Here is a 23307-nt window from a genome sequence, read left to right on the forward strand (position 1 = left end):
TTCAGTAGATACAGCTAAGTGCAGGGAAGGAGAGCACAGCAGGGACCTGAGATGGAAAGGACACAGGAAGAGCTGTCACCTCTTTATGTGTTTTACTCTCAGAGCAGCAGCCGACTTCTGTACTTCCCTTAAAAGAAAGAAAGGCAAAGATGATTCACGTCCCGTTGCCCAGCTCAGCCTTGAAGCAGCATTGGTGTGACTAAGATTCTTGCTGCATCATTTCTTTCTCCATCCGATGCCGAGAAGGTCGGAGCAGGGCAGATTGTGATTAAGTGGAATTTCTCAATGTTGAAAGACATTTGAGATTTGTCCCAGTGATTAATAAAATTACTTGGGGGGCCATAGGAAAATCTGATCCTATACATTTTTTTCTGAAGAGCATGAACCCTTTGAAAGTCCTGTGTGTGAAAGCTCAGAGAATAGCATTTGCATGGGGTGCCTCTGCCAACAAAGATGAGCAGCAAAGGGGAAACCCATCATACCACAGGGCCCCTGCCAGCAAGAAATCCTCCTGAATTTCCACATAGCTCTGGTTCACAGCCTTTCCCCTTGCCTTAGTGCACACTGCTGGAGGAAGTCTGCTAGTTTAGTAGAGCCTAGAACCCTCCCACGAGGGAGGCCCAGGGCTCAGGGCCTAAATCTTGCCAGTCCCAGCAGAAATCAAAGCAGGTGTGTTTGCAGCTGCTTTAACACTGTAGCTGATGGTTTTACCAGTTCATGCTCCTCATGGCTCTGCAGAGGAGAGGACAGGTAGCACACACACTCCAGGCAGCCTGCCCTGGGAAATACCTCCTCTGCAAACACGTATTAACAGGCAGTCCCTGCCCTGGGGAGTTCGCAGCCCAAAGCTGGGGCAGAGAGGCTGCAGGCAGAAGCCTGTGTGGACTGTGACTCCATGTCCCACAGCAACATTTTGTGTCTGCTGGTTTGTGGTACCCTAAGATGCAGATGCAGCCTGCCAGGGTGAGGAGCAGCAGAGCTGGATGGGGCTCAGTGGCTTTGCCCCAGTCCCACCCGAGATGAACGGCAGAGATGGAGCCAGAGCTGCTCTCTGCCCATCTGTGCCACTCGTTACTAGAGGGTGCTTTGGAGGACAGGTTATGTTTTACTTTCTCTTTGTCCTCAGTGGTGTTAAGGAGCACCCTCCCATGCTGTAGCATAAATCACTATCTGTACCCCATTTTTCCCACTGGGGACTTAGAACATTCATACTGTGAGTATTTTAAGTGGCTAATACCACATTCGGTCAGACTCACTGCTGTTATTGCAATTCCTAATTTAAATTATTGGCTGTTTGCTAGCAAAAACATTTCTTTCCCTCTCCCTCATTCCTTTGGTATTGATCAGCCTGTTCTGTCCTGGCTTCTCAAAGGGAGGTTTTCTCTGGAGACTTCTGCAGCCCCAGCTGGCAGATGCTGGAGGCATGCAGCTCTCACAGAGGCCCCTTCTGGGGACTTTCAAAACTGTGCCAGCAGCGTGTCTGGCATTCTACATGAGTTCTGTGAGGTGCTGTGCACGGACTGAGGGCACAGTAGGTTGCTAGTTAGCAAAGGGAGATGCTCTGTGTTTATTCAGAGCTAGTTCATTAGGTACATTATTACATTGAGCTCTGCAAGAAATGATTTAGCTGTCAGCTGTAAGAGGGAGAGAGACACTGATGAAGCTGCTGCACCACATATGAGAAGAATCATCCTATGTGCAGCTTGATGCAGCTCATGCCACACACAGAGCTCAATTTCCTCTTGCTTCTACACTTCTTGTAAGGCAGCCAGGCGTGTCGAGCTCTCACTTTCAAGGACAGATCTTCAGTACATATTTCAATCCTGTCTGAGCAGGAGTCAAAAAAATCAACTGGTGTTGATGGGATAAAGGCACTTTGCATCCAGGGGAACAGTCAGTCATTGCAGCAAAATTTATGTCAATCACAAGTCACAGCCATACATTTCAGGGACCACAGGGATAAGCATGTTCCCCACTGAAGCTTTGATGCCTTGCAGATATTTGCATGTATCACCACTGCTTCTTTTTCTAACCTCTACTTCATTAAAAAAAAAAAAAAAAAAGAAGAGTTAAAATGAAATTCCATGCAAAGCAGGTCCATCACTGCACCAGCTTGCACTTTCCTGTCTGAAGAGCTCTTGGAGGCTCAGTTCAGGGGAGGTAAGCTACTCTGTTCACTGGAGGTTCAAAGCACAAGGAGCCTCTCTGCTTTAACCCTTTAAAGAGGGATGTTTTGCAGGGCTTGCTCTCATTTTGTAGCTTACTTGCTTCTGAATGCCATGACTGTTTACATCCACTGTAGGTGCTTCGTGCCCTGAACTCTGGATTTCCACATTCCAGTGGCAGACTGATGAGGCTAAGTGGGACCATGCTCTGCACATTTCACTGATCTCACACATCTTGTCTTTGATTTCCTACCGTGGTTTGCTGAGGCTGCTACTCAACAACTAATGGAATAGGACACTGGAGGGGACATATCCTGGCCAGACCACAGGCTTTGATGTCAGGAGCACTTGTTCCAATGCCTGGTCCTGTATAAAGACTCAGCTGCCACCAGGAGCAAAGAGCAACTGGGCCCAGCTGTAAACTCAGTGAAGCATGTGTCACAGCACTGCTCTTTAGACTAAGTAGTGACTGAAATGTGCCCTGTCACTAGGGCATACTTGCTTCTCAGTTCACTCTGAAGAGGCCCCTTTGTGATGGCACAGCAGCACACCTCCATCTCCACCTCTGGCTGGCACAGGTCAGACCCAGACCGGGTTAAAGGCTCTCCGTCTCCCAGTGGGCAGGCATGGGGGAAGGAGGGGACACCGAGAGGCAGGACCATCTGTGCCACTGCCAGCACCCTGCCCAGCAGCAGCAGCAGCCTCACTGACTCACCTGCACACCTCAGCTCAGGTGGAAGACCAGCCATGGCCTAAAGGGAGACTGCTCCCAAGTTGTTTTCTTGGTCCTGAGTCCTGTCCTCAGAGACAGGACTCAGAACCTCGGAGATGAAGATGATATTTCATGTGCCATTTAGCAAAATTATTAATCAGTCTACACAGACATGCCTTTATCCTTGCAAGGAACATGCAATTTCTCCTGACAGCGTTCAAGGGCCCAGCTGTGGGTTCAGTGAAACAGAATAGCTACAGAGAGAACATTTTTCTTACAGCCATATTGAGAAACCACCTGTGGTGGTGTTTCATGATGAAAGTGCTCACAGCACCAGGGACTTGCCTCCAGGAAGAGGACACACTGAGCTGTGTTTGCTTTGCTGCTGAATGAAAGCATCTGCGTGGGAAATACCTAACACTCCCTGGGTGATGTACCTTGGCATCACACCGTGGGCTGAATCAGTCTCCAGATATGGTCCAAGTCATGGGCAAAATATCCAGTGGCAGGACACTGGTTGGTGTCAGAATCAGCATCAGCTTCTCATCCAAAAGCTGTACACTTGACATAGATTGCAGCCCCAAAACCTTCAGCATGAAGGTGTCCTCAGGATCAATTTTGGAAATGTCACCTCCAAAGAGCTGGTTTTCTTCCTGGTGTATTTAGAGCAGCCAAAAGACGGAGTCAATGGTTAGAGGGAATAGGATGTGTGAGTGTGAAGGGGGCCAGGTGCTGTGAGGGTGAGAGAAAGCAGAGCCAAGCAGAGCTGATGGAAGGCTGCTAACTCTAAGGCTAGATGAAGACCTGCCCCTGTGCAAGCATGAGGAGTTTAACAGCTATTACATGGAGGATAATTGGATGCAAATTTGAGGGCTGCCTTTTCAGAGATGGCATGTTAAGCCCCAGGATGGAGGTATACCTAGTTCACATGACTCAGGAAAAGAGTGGGAGAGGAAGGAAATTCTACTATGTCGCAATCACAAAAGCTTGGGAGAAAACATTTTTCAGGTGAGTGAGAAAACAAACATCTGAAGTTTCCAATGAGTAAGAAAAAAAAAGTGAAATAAATTCTTGTTTTCTGAATAAAGAAGTAATCTGTTTCACTTGGGAAGTTCTCAATATGGTTTTAGTCTTGCATATTTTTTTAAAAAAAATTCATTGTTTCTAACTGAAACAAAGCAGAGCAGAATATTTGACAGGAGGACAAGTGCCAGCAAAACCTCAACATGAGCAGAGCAGACTTCAGGCTGCTCAGGGAATTAGCAAGTAAAGTCCCCTGGGAAAATGTTTTTGCAGATGCCAGGGTCCATAAGTGCTGGTCACTTTTAAAGCATCACCTCCTGAAGGCACAGAAGCAGGAAATGTCAGAAGCTAAGGAGGCAGGGCAGAAGTCCAGCTTGGCTGAACAGGAATCTTCCCTTGAAAAGAAGGCAAAACAGGAAGGTGTATGCCCAGTGGAAGCAAGGTCAGGTGACGTGGGAAGGATGCAGAGATATTGCTTGCCACTGTAGGGAAAAAATTCATGCAGACAAAGCTCAGCTGGAGTTGAAGCCAGAACTGTGGGGAACAATAAAAAGAGTTTTTTCAAATATGTTAATGGAAAAAGGCAGCGTAGAAATAACATCATCCATTCCATGATGAGGATGGTCACCTCACAAACAGGGACATGGACACAGCAGAATGTTTAATGCATTCTTTGCCTCTGTCTTCAAAACAGATGACAGATTAAAGGGGTCTCAGTGTCCTGAGCTAAGGGACCATTGCTGTGAGAATGATCACCTCCCAGTCAACCCTGAAATTGTGTGGGATCTGCTGTTCTGGCTGGATCCCTACAAATCCCTGGGGCCTGATGGCATTCACCTGAGAATCCTCAAAGAGCTGGCTGATGTCATCACAAAACCTCTCCCAATGATTATTGAGCAGCCTTGGGAATCTGGAAAGGTCCCAACTGACTGGAATCTGGTGAATGTTGTCCTGATTTTGGAGGGCAAGATGGAGGACCCTGTAAAAAACAGACCTGTCAGTCTCACTTCAGTTCCTGGCAAAGTTATGGAGATTATTCTGGGAGCCATTGGAAACCACCTGAATGACAATGCAGTCATTGGTCACAGCCAGCATGCCTTGGTGAGAGGAAAGTCCTGCTTGTCACAGCTGATTTCCTTTTATGATGAGGTAACCCACCCAGTTGATCAGGGGAAGCCAGCTGATGTAATTCTTTCAAATTTCAGTAAAGCTTTTGATACTCTTTCTCACAGGATCCTACTGGACAAAATGCCCAGCTCACAGCTGGATCAACACACCAAGGGATGGGTGAGCAACTGGCTCACAGGTCAGGCACAAAGGGTGGCAGAGAATGGGGTGACATCAGACTGGTGACCTGTCACTAGGGGGGTTCCATAGGGCTCCATCCTCAGCCCTGTGATCTTCAAAATCTTCATAAATGACTTGGATGCAGGACTGGAAGGGATACAGAGCAAGTTTGCAGATGATACAAAACTGGGAGGGGCTGTTGAACTCCCTTGAAGGTAGGGAGGCCCCACAGAGAGACCTTGACAAATCAGAGGACTGGGCAATGACCAACTGAATGAAGTTCAACAAGGGAAAGTGCTGGATTCTGCACCTGGGCAAGCCTGGATGTGTGTATGGACTGGGGAATGAGAGGCTGGAGAGCAGTGCCATGGAAAGGGACCTGGAAAGGGCAAATTCAATATGGGCCAGCAGTGCCCTGGCAGCCAGGAGGGCCAGCCCTGCCCTGGGGTGCATCAGGCACAGCATCACCAGCCAGGCAAGGGAGGGGATTGTCCTGCTCTGCTCTGCACTGGGGCAGCCTCACCTCCAGTGCTGGGGGCAGTTTGAGGTGCCACAATAAAAAAAAGACATTAAAAACATGGTGGTTTCCCTTTTCTGCTTTGCATGGACTTCTCTGAAAAAGGAAACAGGATTATCAGTTCCTTACTTTGAGTCCCTCAGATACAGGGGTGTCTTGTGGAGGGAAGTGGGTGGTCAGATCACCTTGGCAGTCCAGCTGTGTGGAGAAGAGAAACTGGCTTTTTGTGTCATCACCCAGGGCAGGAAGGCAGACATCCTGGAGTCCTGGCCTTCTCTGGACCTCACCTCCTTTCCTCTGGGACAGAGTCAGGGGAGAGGATGCTGTGGGCAAACCTTCAGCATTTCTGCATGAAAAGTGTTACAGCTGGGCTGAGCTGTGAAGCAGGAGACCCCCTCAGCAGTGGGCCTTACCTGCTGTTCCTGGTGGGTCCCACCTGGGTTTTCCATCCTGGTGGCACTGCTGCCTTTTTGCCACTTCAGTTGCTGAACATGCCCTTGTTCTGTTTTATCCCCTGTTTGAAGCTGGCTGACTGCAGCTGAAGCCTGCCAGCTCCCACACAGCTATAGGCCCGTTTGCCCCTCATTGTTTCAGCTTCCGTGGGTTTGGGTGCTGCCCTCAGGAGGGTTATCAAGGCAGGAGGCAGGGCAGTTTGAGAGCCGGGCCCTGCCTCCGCGGGGTAGCCCAGCAGCTGCTTCAGCGTGCCACTGCCAGGGGACAGGGCTGCACAGGCAGGAGCATTCAGAGGCCTGGCGTGGATGGACAGATAGAAGATGTTGGGTGGTCTAGAAATTTTTTTTTTATCTCCAGCAGCCTCGTTCATAGACTGTTAGAGAGGAGGTGGAGATCAAGTGTGCTCAAGGGTGAGAGGAATTTGAATCCCCTGCCTTGGGAGTGTTTCCCTCAAGCTAAGCTCAGCAGAGCCTGGGGTAAGGAGCCTTCATGCAGCTTGGGGGAGGGCTTGTTTGTTTGTTTGTTTGTTTGCTAGGGCAAAACATCTCCGAGAAGGTGCTGCCAGGGGTCAGATCTAAGCTTTTGGAAGAAATCCTGAAACATCACCCACGATGCGTGCTGGAATGGAAGCCCATCCACTTAGGAAAAATGGAAAGAAAAGGGTTTTATTCACAGGCTGGGCAGCCTTTTCCTATACAGGGAGGAAAACCACCACACGGCTCCTCCCACGCTGCAGGAGCAAACAGCCCGGCCCGGCTCTCCTTTCCCACTGCTCCCTGCTCCTCGGGAGGGGGAGGCTGCCTCTCACTTGACCCCTGGGCACTCCCCGGTGAGAACAGAGCGGTGCTGAGGCAGAGCAGCAGCACTCAGAGTCCTCTGCAGGGCCTTGGGAAACTCCCTCTCCTTCAAGCTACTGAAATCCAGGAATAATAATTAACCAAGCTAAGTGTTGCACCGTAATTGTAGCTGTGTGCCCTTCAAGGTGTGCATACATGTTAAAGATATTTGTGTTTTAAGGCTCTTTCTTGAACCATACATTTGCTCACATTGTGCTTTCAGCTGGAGAGATGAAAATCTTACCTTGAAAGATGCACAGGAAAATTAATCTGAACTAGCTAAAGCTGTGAATGGGGAAAAGAATTTAAATTGAAGGGGTGCAGGCTTTTCCCTTCAGAGCAAGGAAGCCCCTGGGGCTGGTGGAGGACAGGTAAGAGGCTACATTCTGCTGCAGCTGGAGAGGCAGTGGAGCCTGGTGCTGTGGTCCATGGCTGCTGTAACAGGGCAGAACTGCAGAAAGGAGTGAGTGGGGAAAATCCCAGCTCTCTTCTGACAGGACTGGAAAGTCCTGTTTGGAAAATTGGATGAGGAGGCAGTCCTGGGAAAATCTGAGCACTGGATCATGGCAAGGACAGACAGACCTCCAGGGTATTAGGGGGAGTTTCTGTTCCAATCTCTCTGGACTTAAACTTCTTGGATTATGACCCAACAAACATGCCAGCATTTAAAGGAAACCTTTTGTTCCTGTTAATGCTTCAGAGAAGGGACAAGGAGGGGAGAGATGCCAGAGCTGTGACAGACAGCTGCTGGAGAAGGGGAGAGGCTGTGCAGCAGCTGTCCAGGTTGGCATGAGGGGACAGGGCTTTCCTGTTCCCCCATCCCTTGGGATACTGTGCAGTTCTCACTCCTGAGCAAAGTGCTGGTGCTGGGAGCACAGCAATGCTGGAAAAAGCCCTTCCTCCACCCCCCTGAAATGAGGCTAGCCATTTGTCCAGGGAGAGATTCTTCCCTGCCACCCCTGCACTCTGTTTTGCAATTCTTACTTCTAGGAACAACCAGATGCTTAATTATTTTCAAAGCTCAGCTTCCACAGAGAAACGATATGTGCTTGGCCCAGAGTCCACCATCACTGAAGATTTCTCATTAAAACAAATCACAAATTATGTCCTCCCCCTGGAGATTACAGTGGATTACAGTGTCTTTCCTTTTTTTTTTTTTTTTTTTTTTTTTTTGTGGTTTCACCTTTTCCTTTACTCAACCATCTTGCTCATCCAAATCTGAACTGAAGCTGTGGGGCAAGGCCAGCAGCAGTGAGGCTGACACTCTTTGGGACAGGTTAAAAGTCCTGGTGGCCTCACTGCCTTCTGGTGCATCAAGTCCTTGCCAGGAAGGCAGGTAGATGTGTCCACCAGCTGCATGCAGGACACATTGTTGGTAAACACTGTTGGCCCTGCTTCAACCTGTAGTTCTCAGTCTGTAAAATGCTAAGCAGCCAATAGGGACCCCTTCCTAATGTCAAAAAAGGCCGAAGGAGGGGAAGACAGTGAGGCTAAGGCCTCTTTCTGTTTGGGGAGCAGAGACACACACATCTGCATGCCAGCCAGCTCACACAGCCCAAGCTGTGTGCAAGGAGTGTGCTGCACCAAAATGTGAGAGTGGCAGAGCAGGCAGCTGGAGGGGGTGGTGAAAGGGGTCTGCTCATGATGCAGATGTCAGGCTGGTGCTGCAGCCAGTGGGAGCACAAAGCCTCCCTGTGCGTGTCTCTAGGTGCAAGGCTGTCTTTTGCCCTTGCCTTTTACGCTTTCCAAAGCTGCAGGGAATGGAAGAAAAGGGCTCTAAAGTACTGGGGGAAAAATCAGGCCTTGGGCTCTCCTGTCCAACATCGCCACCCTGACAGTCTGTACTTTATTTGTCACCACTGTAAGGCTCTTGAGAAGTCCAGGGCTGATGCTGAGAAAGCTGAAAGGCACTGAAGGAGGCATCTTGTTTGTGGTTTGAGTGAGAAAGGCCTACAGTGAGCAGGAATGCAAGGAGGAAGAGGAGGGTGTGGGAGGAAATGAGGAGTTTTGTTCTTTGTGGGGAATATAAGGAAGTACATCCCTGTGGGATTATCAAAGAGATTTACAAGAATGGGCAGCAGGGAAAGGCTGGAAACAAAATGTCATGCTGTGTAATGCAATAACAGGTGAATGAGCTGGTGTTGCAGGCAAAAAGGGTGGAGGGACCATGCGGAAAGGGAGGAAGGGAAAAAAGAACGGGCAGAGGCAGATATGAGTGCCAAAGGCAAGAAAAGCAGAGGACACAGCAGGGCACGGGCTGAGGACAGTGAGGAGGCTAATGGAGACAGGGCCAGTTAGGAAACCAAATCTGAACTGCACAGGACCTCGATCTGCACTGGCATGGATGGTCTTGAAGCTTGCAGAGCCACCCAGGTGCTGGACAGAATTTTGAGCCCTGGACCAGTGTGGGGAGGCACTGGCAGCAGAAGCAAGAACAAGCTAGTGTGCTCTGCAAATAGCAGCCATGCTGTCTGAACAGGGGAAAGGAGATGCTGGAAGAATAAATGCATAAGGAGTTCCTGCTCTATATCCTACAAATGGGACTGTGCCATGCATCTGCCAGAATTCAAGAAGACGGCATTAAGGCAGCTCATCACCAAAACCACTCTCAGAAGATCTTTCTAAAGGCATAGGTGTGGAAAGGGCAGAGACAGGGTGGACATGCAGCAGTTAAAAGGCATATATTCAAAACTGGGGCTGGCAGGGGGATGTCCTGCAGTGGACAATCTTCCCATATCATGAAGTGAACAGGCAAAGCTTTCCAATGAGTAATTCTGCATTAGCAATGCACAAATACACAACATGTCCCAACCTATTTTGCTAACAAGCACATGTTCTCGCATTAATCTCTGTCCTACTTGCTTTACCCATGGTTCCTCTGCATATGTTGCATGGTTACTTTTGCATGACAGGTGGAGGCAAACAGTAGCAAAACCAGCATGTGGTATTTCAACAATGATTTGTTTAGCTGCAAAGCTTCCTCATACAGTAAAACATTTGCTTAATTTATTAAGTCATTGCAGAATTATTGTAAGATTATAGCAGCACCTTTCTGATATTCTTTGTCTAAAAATTGCAATGGGCAGCCGAGAATGTAGCACTGCCTCCGAAACTACTCGGCCAGCCTGGTACTACTGATAACTGCATTTTTCTCCATCCCTCTGGCCTTCAAATGAGAAGTATTTGCCTTCAGATGGTATCTATTTAAATATTTGCATACCTGGTCCAGCCATGCACCCAAGGACTTTTAGACCATTGATAGCTGTAGCTGAATGCCTCTGCAGGACCTTGACAGCATTTCCAACTCCTGTTTTGCAAGGGGAAATGGAAACGCAGCAAGTGGAATACCACTGCATTTCCATTTCTATTTCCATTTCCGTTTCTATTTCCAGCATGGAATCACTTGGGGTTCTTTGCTAGTAAAAAATCTGTAGCAGCAAGTGGGCAAATTCCCACAATCAACACTCCCAGCTCAGAGATAATGGTTGGTAAGAGTGCAGGGTGAGTTCCCAACAAGAAAAAAGTTTTGGCAGATTCTTATGCAGCCCCACACCTGGAAAATGCAGGCTTGCAGTGCAGATGCAGCCATGACTGCCACAAGGAAGTTTCAGTGCATATACCTGGGTTATGCTTGTGGAATGAGTGGAAGGGAAATAAAAATGACTCAGGATGACAATTTTATACAATCCTTACAATGGCCTTTGGCTCCCATGCAAATTAGGAAGCACACAGCCAGCTGTGGTCTTCTTCCTCATACCAGCAAACTCTCCTTAGAGCAGGTTGTGTGTCAGGAACCCTTTGTGAAGAGCAGGACAGAAAAAGGAATGAGTATCCCTGTGCAACCTGGGGCCATAGCATTCTCCAACAGCCTGAGCTGGGCCAGGTGCCAGCAGCACAGAATTCCCCTAGCCAGCTCTTGGCAGAGCTCCATCGTCCTGTGTAAGCAGCTTTGCTGCTCCCTGTTTCCATCCAGGGGTACAGGACAAACAGGGGACAGTCACCTTTTACACAACTCATCCTTTACACGGACACACAACAGGCTGAAAGTCTGCTGCTGAAAGTAGTCCAGTACTGTGATGCACTGCCAGCAGGTAATGAGGTGGAGCAGAGGATTTGGGCAAAGTGATTCTGTCCGCCCGAATGCTGGAGAAAAGCTTGAGGAATAACTGAAGCAGTTAAAGCCACATCCTTCACTGCTATGAACTGTAGGTCCTGCAGTGGGGATGGGGGGGACCTCACCTGAATTTCAGGGATGCAAGGCAGCAGCACACATTCCCAGGATGTGTTTCCTCTTCCCATGGAAATCCCCTTTGGAAATTCCAAAGGTGTCAGAGTTCAAAGTGAAGCTGGGCCAGGTGATAAACAAGAAGTGAACAGACACAGGGCTGTGCTGCAAACCTCCAGCTTCCCCTGGCAAGAGCTGCAAAGTATTTGAGCTGGAACAAAAGGGGCCATGAGGGCAGGTGCTGCCAAAAGCAGCCCAAAACCCCCTCTCTGGTGGGCTGGCAGCCTAGAGCTGGAAGAGAGGGGGAATCCCAGCCCCACGATCCGCCTGCTGCAGCGTGTGCAGGAAACAACACCTACGTCTGCTTCCAAAATTAGCTGCAGCAGAATGGCTGAGAGCTGCAAGCTGCTTAGATGGCTTACCACTGCTGAGGTGAATCACCTAAAATCCCTGAGAATGTTACCCCAATGGGCTGCTAGATGTTAAAACGTTTCTTAAAAAGCAAACCAGGTAGATTCCCACTATCTCAGGGAGGTAGGCAATGAACTGTTTTACAGACTACGTACAGTAATCAGACTTTTTTTAATAAATACATATCTCACATGTACCAAAATAATTATAAACAAAAAAATGTACAGTATTTACACAATATACAGTTGCTAAAAAGTGTAGCAATTATGACACACACAGTGTGAAACACACTTTTCCAATGCCCACAGTTAACATTATTCCTACTTTGCCTAAGAGCCAAGATAGCACCAGTCCCTTGTTCTGACTCCTCTAACGTGGGAAGCCTCACTGAGAGCAGCTGAGGTCAGTCAGAAAGGACAGGGACTGCTACCAGCCCAGAACAAATGAACGTAGAGTCTTTGTAAAGCGGTGTTGGCATGAGTCCACCTTGCCATGAAAGGTCACTTGTTCCCTGTAGTACTTGAAGCCACAAGAAAGCTCCCTGTAACGAGCAGGTTGGATGTGTAGTCTGTTACCTTTGCACGGCAGAGAAGATTGGCTATGTGGCTCTTCATCAGGTCGTGTGAATAATCACAGATCTGTACTGATGTTACACATCCCACTCCTGTATTTAAACACAAGGGAGATCCTGGAACTGTCCTGTTACAATAACGTGCTCCTTCTCCTTACTGGGCAGTGTAGTATTTCCCTCCTCTTTTTTCTCTCCACATTGTGACTTTCTTTTTAGGTGAAGAAAGTCAGTCCTTTTTCTATACATATGTATACAGTCACTTCTTTTCAGAAAGCTCTGCTTTAAAATGCCAGCTGTCGTCCTCCAATAAGGCAGTCATCATATATAAGCTGCAAGAAAAAAAACCCCAAAATGCTGTTAATGCAGAAATCTTACTTAAAGTATCATATCCACTCTGGATAACAGCCAAATTCTACATACAAATTCTTCAGCAGTGTATAAAATTTCTACACCAAAATGGTTACATACACCATTTAATGCAGCACTTGGAATGTCAGAAAAACAAATCCTAGGGAGGAGAAAACCACCCGCTAACTTGAATTTTCTCTCATAAGATTCTGTGTCAGCAACAGAACTGTGTTCAGAGAACCATGTAGTTTGAAGTTAACCTCCATTCCCTCATGTTATTTTTTACATTTTATTCTTACTCTGTTTATATGCTTGCCTCATCTGCCATTTTGCTGATTGCATAATCTTTGGTATACCTATCTGTTACACAGCAAGAGGTCACTGGGGCATGCTATCAGAGTGACACCAAAAAATACCCTGCACAGAACAGGATTTTCCCCTTTCTCTCATAAAATGAAAGCAGCTACTTACTTCATCCTCTGTGAACTCAGGCTCCGATTCACTGCTCTCTTCATCCTCACTTTCTGGCAACATCTGCAGGTCAGCTGTGGTCAGCTGCTTCAGCTGTTCCTGTATGCTTGAGTTGTCTCTTCCCCATGTGAGTTGATAGGGGGAATAGCCCTGATAGGTCACTTTGTTCACGTCTGCCCCATGTTTCACCAGAAGTGACACCAGTTCTGAATTCTGCAGATCGACTGCCAAATGTAGTGCTGTTCTGCCATTGCATGGCTCCTGTGTGAAAACAGCAAAAGGTTTGGCATGTCAGGAGAGGCAGAGCCACTGTCAGAACTGTTGATTCTAATCTACTGATTCTTAAGAGCCCTACTTAGGTAAATTGATGGTACACATTACATACCTGTGCGTTTACATCTGCTCCCAAGGACAGCAGATACTCCACAATAGCCAGGTATCCCTGGATAGATGCTAAATGAAGACACGTATGTCCTGGAAGACACAAACAAAGGGAAAACTTGAGTAAGTCTAATTCAATGCCTCATCATTACTTAAAAGTCAAGATGATAGGCCAGGATGGTATCTAAATTTGCAATTCATTCATGGCAAAAGGGTGTTTTTCCAGAAGAGCTTTCCAACTTCCAGTATAAATAAAAGGGCTGGATTTTGAAAAGATTTCTTGGAGGCTTTATTCCAGTGTTTGAGTGCAACTTATTACAAACAAAAAAAAGGAGCACGGCAAAGGCACTCACTAAAAATGCAAAGTTCAAAGCCATGAGAGACTATAATCAACAGTGAGAAGGCCTACAAGACAGTGCATTTCAAAAAAGTCAGACACTGCTGTATGCTCTGGGCTCCTCAACTCTCAAATGCGACAAAATAATCCTTCTCCAGAGATCTTTGAGATCCACAGGAGACCGACCCTGCCCTGAGCCAGCCCACCAAGAGGAAGTGTTCAGGATGAGGAGTGTGTCCGTACCGTTGTAGTTGGCTGCCTGCAGGACAGCCAGGAGGTGCTGGGGCTGGCAGTACTGCGTGAGCACGCCAACGCTTGGGAGGGAGCCCTGCTGGCAGGCGATGTGCAGGGGGGTGTTTCCTCGGAAATCCCTGATTTCCAGGTCGCATCCAGCCTTCAGAAGATGCTCAGCAATTTCAGGCTGATCAGTTATCACTGCCAGGTGAAGAGGAGTCTGCAAGCATAAGAGCAAAAGCACTGTAAGTTACACCACAAACTTGGCACCAGCATCTAGGCAAGCAGACCTCTTGTTCACTTGGTGATTTCTGCCAACAAATAAAAGCATGAAAGCACATCCCATAAACTCAGCTCTTTATGCTTCCCAATGTTGTATAGCTGCCCATTCATCTGGAAGTGATGAACTTTAGGCTCTCTGGATAAACCAACCGCCAGCTGGTATGAAGGGTATCATTAACATCTCCATAAAGAGGGATGCAACCCATGGCATCATATTTGAAAAATGTGGGCGTTAAATGCCACTCTCTCAGGGAAGAGGAAGCACTGTACCAACTCCGGCTGGAGCCAGCTGGGGACTTTCCTGAATGTAGGCTTTGATTCAATTGATTCCATCAATTAAAACAAAAAAAATTAAAGGGACTTTTTGGGGGGAATTCCCCAGAGGGAGTGTGTGGGTGTGGCAGGGGCTGATCCAGATTTGGGGCTATCGAGGTGAAAGTACCTGGCTGAGGTTGTTCTGGAAGTTCAGGAAAGCCCGGTCACCGGCTGCCTGCTGGATCACCTCTAGGCTCAGGGCTTTTTCCTCGTGAATAATGGCCAAGTGGAGAAAACTGCAGGGGGGGAAAAAGGAGTAATGAAGCGTTAACCCCCCCGACGCCACGCTGAGCCCGGCGGGCCGGGCCGGGCCGGGTCACGCGCGGGTGTCGCAAGCCGGGGCTTTCGGCGCGGCCGGGGCTTTCCGCGGCCGCGGGAGCCGCCTCTCCCTGGCGCCGCTCCAGGGACTTTCCGCACCCCCTCCCTTCCCTCCCGGCGCGGCCCAGCGCGGCGCCGCCCCGCCGGCAAGCACATCCTGTCCCGGACTGGCCGTGCCGAGCTCCCCGCCGTGCCCGAGCCACCCACCCCTGCCCCGGCTCCGACCCCTACTTACGTGTCCCCGTCCTCCGTCAGCTGCTGTGCCCAGGCGGGCGGCTCGCGGGGCTGCAGCCGTATGTCCTCCAGCTCCTTCACCAGCTGCCGGTACTCCTCCTCCTTCATGGAGTCCAGGCCGCTGTCGTGGCGGTCATCGAGAGCGAAGACGCCCTGGCGCTCCTTCTTGGGGTGCTCGTAGTCGTCCATGGCGGGCGGCTCGGCGGCGCGGCGGGCGGCGATCATGGCGGTGGAGCTGCAGGCGCTGCGAGTGAGCGGCGGCGGCGGAGGCGCCTCGCATATACAGAGCGGCCGGGGGATTTCTGCGGGGGAGGAGCCGCGGAGGACGGGAATTTCCAGCCAGTCAAAGCCCGACCGACGGGTCCGGTCCTGCTCGGCGCCGCCGGCGCTGGCAGGGAGGGCGGAGCGGCTCGGGCCGCCCAGAAGGGGCGTCGGAGGGGAGGGAAGAGGCCGGGCCGAGAGGGAACTTGGCGTTTTTCCAGGGGGGAAGTACTCGCCTCTCCGGCGTCCCCGGCGGTACTTCCCTGCCGCGCCCCGCGGGGATTTCCCTGCCCTACCCTGCCCGATCCTGGGGCTCCCGTGCCTCCTCCCCGGCGGGTCCCGCTGCGCCTCGGGGTCCCGGCGCGCTGCGGGGCCCTGGAAGGCCGAGGAGCGCCTCAGTGCTGGGCACTGCTGGCCCTGAGTGCATCCCCCCCGACATTCCATCACTTTTGTAAGAGGGGCTGCGGGATCATAGAATGATTTTAGGTTGGAAGGGTTCTGTAAAAAAGGCTTTTTTTTTTTTCTATCTTGCAGCTGTTTCTGGCCTCCCTGAGTGTCTGTGCTTTTTTTTTTTTTTTCTATTTTGTCATTTTCCTATGGGATGGCATTCCTTTGAACAAAAACTTAAGAGAAAATAAAGACCCATCTAGACCAACCCCCCCTGCCATGAGCAGGAACATCTTCAGCTGTATAAGACCCCCATCCAACCTGACCTTTAATTTTTCCAGGGATGGGCATCCACCACCTTTCTGGGAACCTCTGGATTGCCCAGAGAGTTCACCACCCTCAGTGTAAAAAATCTTCCTTATGTCTAATCTAAATTGACCTTCCTTGTGTTTTAACCCTTGCCCTTTGTCCTATGGCAGCAGGCCGGGCTACAAAGCCTGTCCCCATGTATTTTTATAGGCTGCCCTCAAGCTCTGCAAGGCTGCAGTGGGGTCCCCCAGGAGTCTCCAGCCAGAGGGCCAGACTGTGAGCATGAACGCTCTTAGGAGCTCCATCACCCCCGAGGTGCAGTGCAGCACGGCTCCTCGTTCCTGCACAGTCTGCACAACGGCAGAGCCCTGAGCCTGTGAGGATCCCTTTGAAGTCTGATGAGAGGGACCACCTTAGGAATCCTTAACCAGTGCTTATCTAACGATTAGGAACAGGCTTTTTAGCAAGCCCAGGGCAGCAAAGTCACAGTAAAATGTCAGGGAATCAAACACCACCAGAGCAATGCTGAGGCTGGATCAGTACACTGCATTTGCCCTGCTTGAAGAGTGTCACATCTTGGAGACACCCAGGCAGGATTGCACATGATGGATGTTACGCTGCCATGCCTGCAAGTGTGCCGGTGTTCCCTCAGCATTTAGAGGATTTTTCATCTCTGCTGTGTAAGTTTTCACTCCATAACAGAACAAATCTTTTAAAGAAGAAATTACATCTTCAGCCACTATTCTTACTTTCTCTGGCCATTCCTAGTGACTCTTTGCCTTTTTTTTTTTTTTTTTTTTACTGCTGTCATGCCATCTGTGGGTACTAAAAACTGGATAAATGCAGGATCCCACATGGACAAAAGGCATTGTTTGTCTGCAGAGCTGACAGCACTGAATTTTTTCCTGGTGAATTTTTGCTTCTGCTTCTCAGATGTAGGGGATTCCCATGAAGAATTTTTCTTCTCTTGCAACTATTGCTGGCCTCACTGACTAACAGTGTCTGTACTTTTTTTCCTTTTGTCATTTTCCCATGGGATGGCATCCCTTTGAACAAGAACTTATGGGAAAATACAAAGATAAAAGGAAGAGCCAGAGGAGAGGAAGAACGCCTGGCTTTTTGTTAGCAAATGTTTTTAATTTTCAGCCCAGCTGTGCCATTCCTGGACTTTTTTTCAGTATTCATTACTTGGCCTGGGACAATCCAGTGGTGCTTTTGGGCAGGTTTAGAAAAAAGCCATAAAACTCTGTCTTTTTGAAGGTAAAGGTTATAAAAGTTCCGTGAGCTTTTTGAAACCGTTTCCCCTTTTTAATGTAAATTGGCAGGGGAAATTTAATTAACAAATGAATCTCCTCCTATCTGCAGCTCTTCAAAAAAAGGAAGATGGGAGTTGAAAAGCAAGCTCCTGCTCTGACTAGCAGGGGAATTGAGCCCAGCAAGGACCTTGCTTTCTGCAGTTGGGCTTTTGCTAGAACCATGCAGACATTAAACTTGAAAACTCCTGTCCTAGCTGTGATGGCTGTAAACTGACTTCAGCAAAGGGAATTCTTTGCCTCCTTCTATGAGAGACCTCCAGCTGCCCTCACAGGCCATCACAGGACTATTTTTAGCAAGCATTTGCAAGCAGCCTCTTTTCAGAGGCACACGAGATGCTTTTATTTTGTGTGTTTTAACTTGGCAGTACTGCAGCCAGTGGTAGGTGGCAGAAAGGTGATGGAAAATGTTTTCTGGATGGAAAGTCATGCTGAGGCCAGCCCACTTCCTGCCCCAGGAGACGCTGCTGCTCTGCAGCCTGAACCTAGGCATCATGAGGGGCCCACACATGGGCCACTAACCCTGGGTATTAGGGCACGAAAAGCATGGCTGGAGAAGGGATTTAGCCCTAAACCCATATATAAAGCAGCAGCTGCAGATGCAGGGGCTAGTGGAGCCCTCATTAACAATTAAGCAAATAAGGCTGCTGTCTTTGCTGTAACTCCTCACAGTTAGCGCAGTGGTGCAATATTTGCCTGAAGGGATGGCACAAAAGATGATAGCATAAAGCAAAGGTCTTGGACTGGTGAAGGTCATCGGTGCTGCTTTGTGCTGTTGAAGTACTGTCCTTTTTTTTTTAATGTATTTATTTATTTAATTACCACATTCAAGCAGTTTTTATATGCAATTTTATATATGGTCCACAAGAGAAAAAGAATAGAAAGAAACAAACTCAGCTTTTTGGATATAGGGTGGAGCCTGTCACAACCCTAATTTCCTGTGTGGCCTCTCAGCCAAGTGCTGCAGTTCTGGGAAGCTCAGACAGGCCCCCAGGGGATGGAGCAGCTGCACCTATCCAGGGATAGGGGCTGGCCCTGCTGAAACAGGAGCACGACTTCATCAACACTGCAGTCATCTGTGCCAACCTGAACCTTCTTTGTCTGCTTGTGTATTCTGGTTTAATACCTCTGCTATGTCTGCATTGATTTCACAGAAGTGTTTTCTATGCTTGTCATTTTGAGAGGAGATTAACATTCTCTGCATTTCTAACTTGGGATTATGTTAGCAGTCTCTGCTGCCTGGTCCAGCAGGCACTTCAGGGCCAAAGGACTACCTGAAAGTTACTTTACCAATGTAAAAACTGTAACCATGGGAGGTGGTTTTGCACCTGATACCTAAGAGCTAGGTTTTGCAAAAGCCTCCTCCACTTTAGGCACCTTGAGCACTCAGTTGGCAAGGCTGTGGTGCTGTAGGGATGTGATGTTTGTTTTTATTCTACCTTGCAGAAAGCAACTGGCAGGGCTCCTAGAAGCAGCCTCAAGTGTCTGAATGGTGAAAAGGATCAGTAGGATTTTAATCAGTTTTAATAGGAGGTAAAGAATTCTTGTGCTGCTTCCTCCAGCAAACACTTTAAATTATAATTTCCTGATTGCCACTCTAATCATGACAACTGTCTAGTGCTGTTGATTTACCAGAGTTGGTGCCACAACTTCATTCTTTTGTGACTGCTGCTGCAGATCCTCAGTAACTGTTTCCTCTCATTTAATTGTGAAGACCGTACCTGGCTCCCGGGAAATATATCAGTTAACAACATCCAGCAAGATCTTGGCCCAGGATGTTAAAGCCAAAAGCAAAACAAATCAGTGAAGTAGACCTGCTGTCTGTACATGTATGTGTACATGCAGATATCCCTTGGAATAGGACTCTGGTTTGTTGCTTCAAAAGTCTATGGACTTAGCTGCTGCAAGGGAAGCCAGGGGACATTTGACATTGTCATTTTGATAATATTTTGCAGTTAAAATCCACATATCTCAGCTTCCACAGAGATAAGAACCAGGCAGCTCCAAACAATTAGTCCAGTGGTAAACAAGGAAAACGTATTTCCCTCCTGCTTTCTAATAATAATATAAGTAACTAATTTGAAAGCTTAAAAAAAACAGCCAAAGATAAGAGAAAGGAAAGTTATGCAAAGTACATTTTTGTCAGCCAGGATGAAGGCCAAAGGTAGTCACATGTGCCATGTGGCCTGTATTCCTACCTCCTCAAACCTTTTCATCAGAGGTTGTTTTGGGTTGGTCATATACTCCAAAGAGCAGAATGGTGGATGCAGTAGCAAGCATTTCTGCACCTTATTTAAGCTGCTATCATATCCAAGCGAATAGTCTGCAGGGTAATTTTTGGCACATAAAGCTAAGGTCCAAATAAGGGCATTTAAAGTCCTACCCATGTGCCACGGACACAAAAATATAATTAGCTGCAATGTCCTGACCAGAGTCTAATGGATCTAGAGCTCTGGTTGGCTACACTAGTCTGCTTTTATTTTTTGACTGCAGCTTATTTTTGGCAAGTCTTAAACTGATGCATTGCATCCCTGGGAAGGTCTGTGTTTCTCTGCATGAACTGTGGGCTGTTTATCAATTGGTTGCATTTCTGGGGATCCTTAGGGATGAGATGTACTATATAAATTTAAACTGCTTTTATTGTTATGCCTTAAGGGTAAATATAAGTCAAGTAATTTGAAATTTGCTACCACTTGGAAGACAAGTTTTCTCTGGTGTCATTCCCATTTTTCATGTGGAAGCTTTGTTAAAGCATGTTGCTCAAAAAGCTTTAAGCTGATGCTCACTGCCTGATGCAGCAAAGCCTGCTGCCACATTTGTTTCATGTAGGAAAAAAGAATCTTGGGGAGGGAGAAGGCAGGTCTCTTGAGCTTGTTTTACTACTTTCCCTCCAGCAATAACGTTGTTCCCCACCAGTACAGCCCCTGTGTGATTGCAGACAGAGTGGAAGCACCTAATGGGGAAAATATGAACTGGGAGCATGCTAATAATTAAAAAGGGACTTTCCCCCTGCAGACAGCTGTGACATTTGGTAATGTTGCAGTCTCTAGTTCTTCCCAGCAAGTAGGGATATTGCAAAGGTGGAGAGGGTGGAACAGTGAGACCACGCAGAAAACTGAGCTGGTGAGCATTTGGGAGAGATAGCTAAACCTGGCAGAGTGGACAGGGATGTGCAAAAGCAGGGAGCTACTTTTCTTTCTGTTTGGATTACAGAGAAAGTCAAAACTGGATCTGGATATAAATTTCTCTGTGGTACTAGATGATATTTTGAGCAAACTAGGGACCTTAACTGAGTGACTCTGGGGCTGTCAGAGCCTGGCTGCCTGTGGGCAGTGAGAGATGTCTGTTTCAGCACACAGCTTCCTCTGAACCTCTGATGCTCCCATGCAACCTCTGTGTTGGTGGGTGCAGATAAGCCTGGATAAACAGAAAAAGCCAGCACACGGCTCCTGTGTGCACAGTGGGAGCCCAGTGCAGCGGACAGGCACACAGCAAACCTCAATTAGAAGCTCAGCTGCGTTTGGGCCCAGGGATTTCCCTGGGGACGGATGTGGCAAACACAGGGGCTAATGAGCTGAGTGCTGTAGCTGTGTGTCTGAGCGAGCAGAGGAGCTGCCAGGAGAGGAAGCAGGAAATACTAGACAATACTAACGGCATAGCCCTGAGAGGAAAAACCCACAAGAACAGAAGATGAACTTTGGGCTGTGTTCTTCCTGAAAAAGCCCAGGGATTGCCAGCCAAGGGACGGTCGAGGTCAGCTCCTCCTGTGCACACCCTCTTCGGAGGAAGGCAGGCTCTTTGCTCTCTGCTCCTTCTGGTGAAAGTCCTCTGGAGTCACAAAGCCCTGCAGACCGCATGGCTCCGGGTGTGGTAACCCCAATCTGCCATCCACAATTTGCCTGAGGCTGGCAAGGGGTGTTGGCAGCAGCTGCTGCTAAAATAGCTCTTAAGGGTCTTGGCTTTTAGATCCTCAGTGGAAAACTTCCATCTGGGCGTTCTGGTGCTCTGCTCAGAAAGTTCCCAACAAGTTCCCAAGTTTTAACCTGAGTTTTTTCTGGCATAGCTGTGAGCTCTGCTCAGAGCTGGATCATTGGCTGTGTCAGCAGGGAGCATGCAGCATTGTCCTAGGGCTGGATGTGCTTCTGCTGCCATGTCCTGGTCCAGCCCATCCTTCTTCTAGGTAAACAAATGGCTGTTGATGGAAGTGGGGCTGCAGAACCTGGGGTATCACATTTATTCTTTGCAGGACAGCAAGCTGGGAGAAAATCTCCAAGGGACAGCAAAGAGCTAGACTGCATTTAGAGGAATGTTAGGTGAATTCTGATTTACACACAGAGAGGCTAAAGGCAGGCTGAGAGAGGTTAAATACATCCCATGTTCTGCATGCTCTGAGTATTACCTGCAATTCCAGGACACAGGTTATGATAAAATCCTCTTTTTCTCACACATCTCTTGTTCTCTCTTATTTTCATGCAGCCAACTGTGCACTCTGAGCATGACCTCTCCCAGGTGATGGCTGGCAGTAAGTTCGGGGCCACCACCACAAGTGGGAGCTAGGAAATGAGCAGTGCCATCCTGTGGTGCGGCTCCAGCTCTGCTGCCCTGCCGGTGGTCGGAAGGTGGTTCTTCCTGTGAGGTACCCGAGCTGCATGTAAAAAATGGGAATTGGAAATAATGCTGCATCTTACAGAGTGGGCTGGGATCAGTGATTCATTATTGAGCTGTATTGGGAAGGAAGAGGGAGCAGATGGAGATGGCAATGGAGATTTTCTAGCCTCTGAGGAGTTTAAATTCATCTCTCTCCAAGGCTACATCCATTTAGTGTGCACCTTTTAGGGCTTTGATTTCTTTGGATTTCATGGAAGTTAGTACATAACTTATGGTTGTGGTGTTTCCCAGACAGAAATATCTCTCCAGGGTCAGCCCCTGCCTTTCTTGGATAGATAGTGCATGCACAGCCGTAAATTCAGTTCTCCTGTGAACTCCCCATCCTGTGCACATGCTGTGGTGACATCTGGAGGGGCTGCCCATGGCATAGCCCTGAGGGCACATGTTGCTGGCCATCCCTACATGTTCAGGAATCCTGTACAAATGGTGGAAACTAGTCCTTGAGTTCTTCCCAGACCAAATTTCTGAGCAGGCAAAAATATAACTTGCTTGGGAAAACACTGACCTCTGGTAACAGGCTCAGGGTCACGGGTTTGGTTTTACGTTTAAGTCAGGAAGATTCGTGGAGACTCCCACAGTTGTGGGAAAGCCAGCAAGGGAAGTGAGGTGGGAGGGAGTGATTTTCCCCAGAGCGTTAAAGAAAATCTATATCAACCCCTCTTTGAAACAACTGTTTGACTGTCACACTATTTAATTCTTCTGCCTGCATTCACAGACACAAATCTTTTTTGTCTGCATCCTCTGCCTCCCAAAGCCCAGCATCCCACCGTGGTCCTTGCAGCAACCTCCTGTATCCTCCCCAGCTGGCAGCTCTTTGGCCCTGCAGACCTGGGAGACAGAAGCCATCATAGTCAAAGAGTCCTTGTGTGCCAGGAACTCTTGCTGCTGTAGCAGTGGTCTGCCCATTTGGGCTTTTCCAGAGAGCTCCAGGTGGGAAAAGTTTCCCATCAGCTCTGCTCTCTCTCCATTGTCATGGTGCTGGGCAGGCATAACCTTACCTGTGACCTTGTGAATGTGGTGAAGGACACCTGTGGGAAGACACCTGTGGTCAAGCCCAGAGCCTGAGCACCGCAGGCAGGGCTGCAGGGCAGGGCTCAGCCTGGCTTTGGGGGAGTGGGGGGAGCCTCTCTGTGCAGGAGGGCAGCATCAGCAGGGTCTCAGCTCGTGGGGCAGGGGTGGGGTGTGCTTGAGAGGGTGGAGAAGCAGAGTTTGGAATGAACCCATTTCAGCTTAGTTTAGCTCAGGCTTT

General features: G+C 48.6%; 1 protein-coding gene across 1 annotated transcript; it reads right to left on the minus strand.

Moving 5' to 3' along the window:
- Window positions 1-11781: 11781 nt before the first annotated feature.
- On the minus strand, window positions 11782-15481 carry NFKBIA (NFKB inhibitor alpha). The gene is made up of 6 exons (XM_066551992.1): window positions 15122-15481; window positions 14696-14804; window positions 13981-14191; window positions 13405-13493; window positions 13020-13280; window positions 11782-12529 (listed from the first exon to the last, which is right to left on the minus strand). Exons 1-6 carry the CDS (start codon window positions 15343-15345, stop codon window positions 12482-12484), a joined length of 942 nt encoding a protein of 313 aa, XP_066408089.1. The 5' UTR covers window positions 15346-15481; the 3' UTR covers window positions 11782-12481.
- Between the last annotated feature and the right edge of the window lie 7826 nt (window positions 15482-23307).

Source organism: Molothrus aeneus, chromosome 6 (genome assembly GCF_037042795.1).
Source record: "Molothrus aeneus isolate 106 chromosome 6, BPBGC_Maene_1.0, whole genome shotgun sequence".
Taxonomy (NCBI): Eukaryota; Metazoa; Chordata; class Aves; order Passeriformes; family Icteridae; genus Molothrus; species Molothrus aeneus.

Coding starts and splice junctions, on each gene's coding strand:
- NFKBIA (XM_066551992.1), bottom strand. CDS start 15,345: ATGATCGCCGCCCGCCGCGCCGCCGAGCCGCCCGCCATGGACGACTAC. Junction 14,192..14,695: donor TCCAGAACAACCTCAGCCAG/GTACTTTCACCT, acceptor TTATGCTTGCAG/ACTCCTCTTCACCTGGCAGT. Junction 13,281..13,404: donor GAGCAGATGTAAACGCACAG/GTATGTAATGTG, acceptor GTTTTCACACAG/GAGCCATGCAATGGCAGAAC.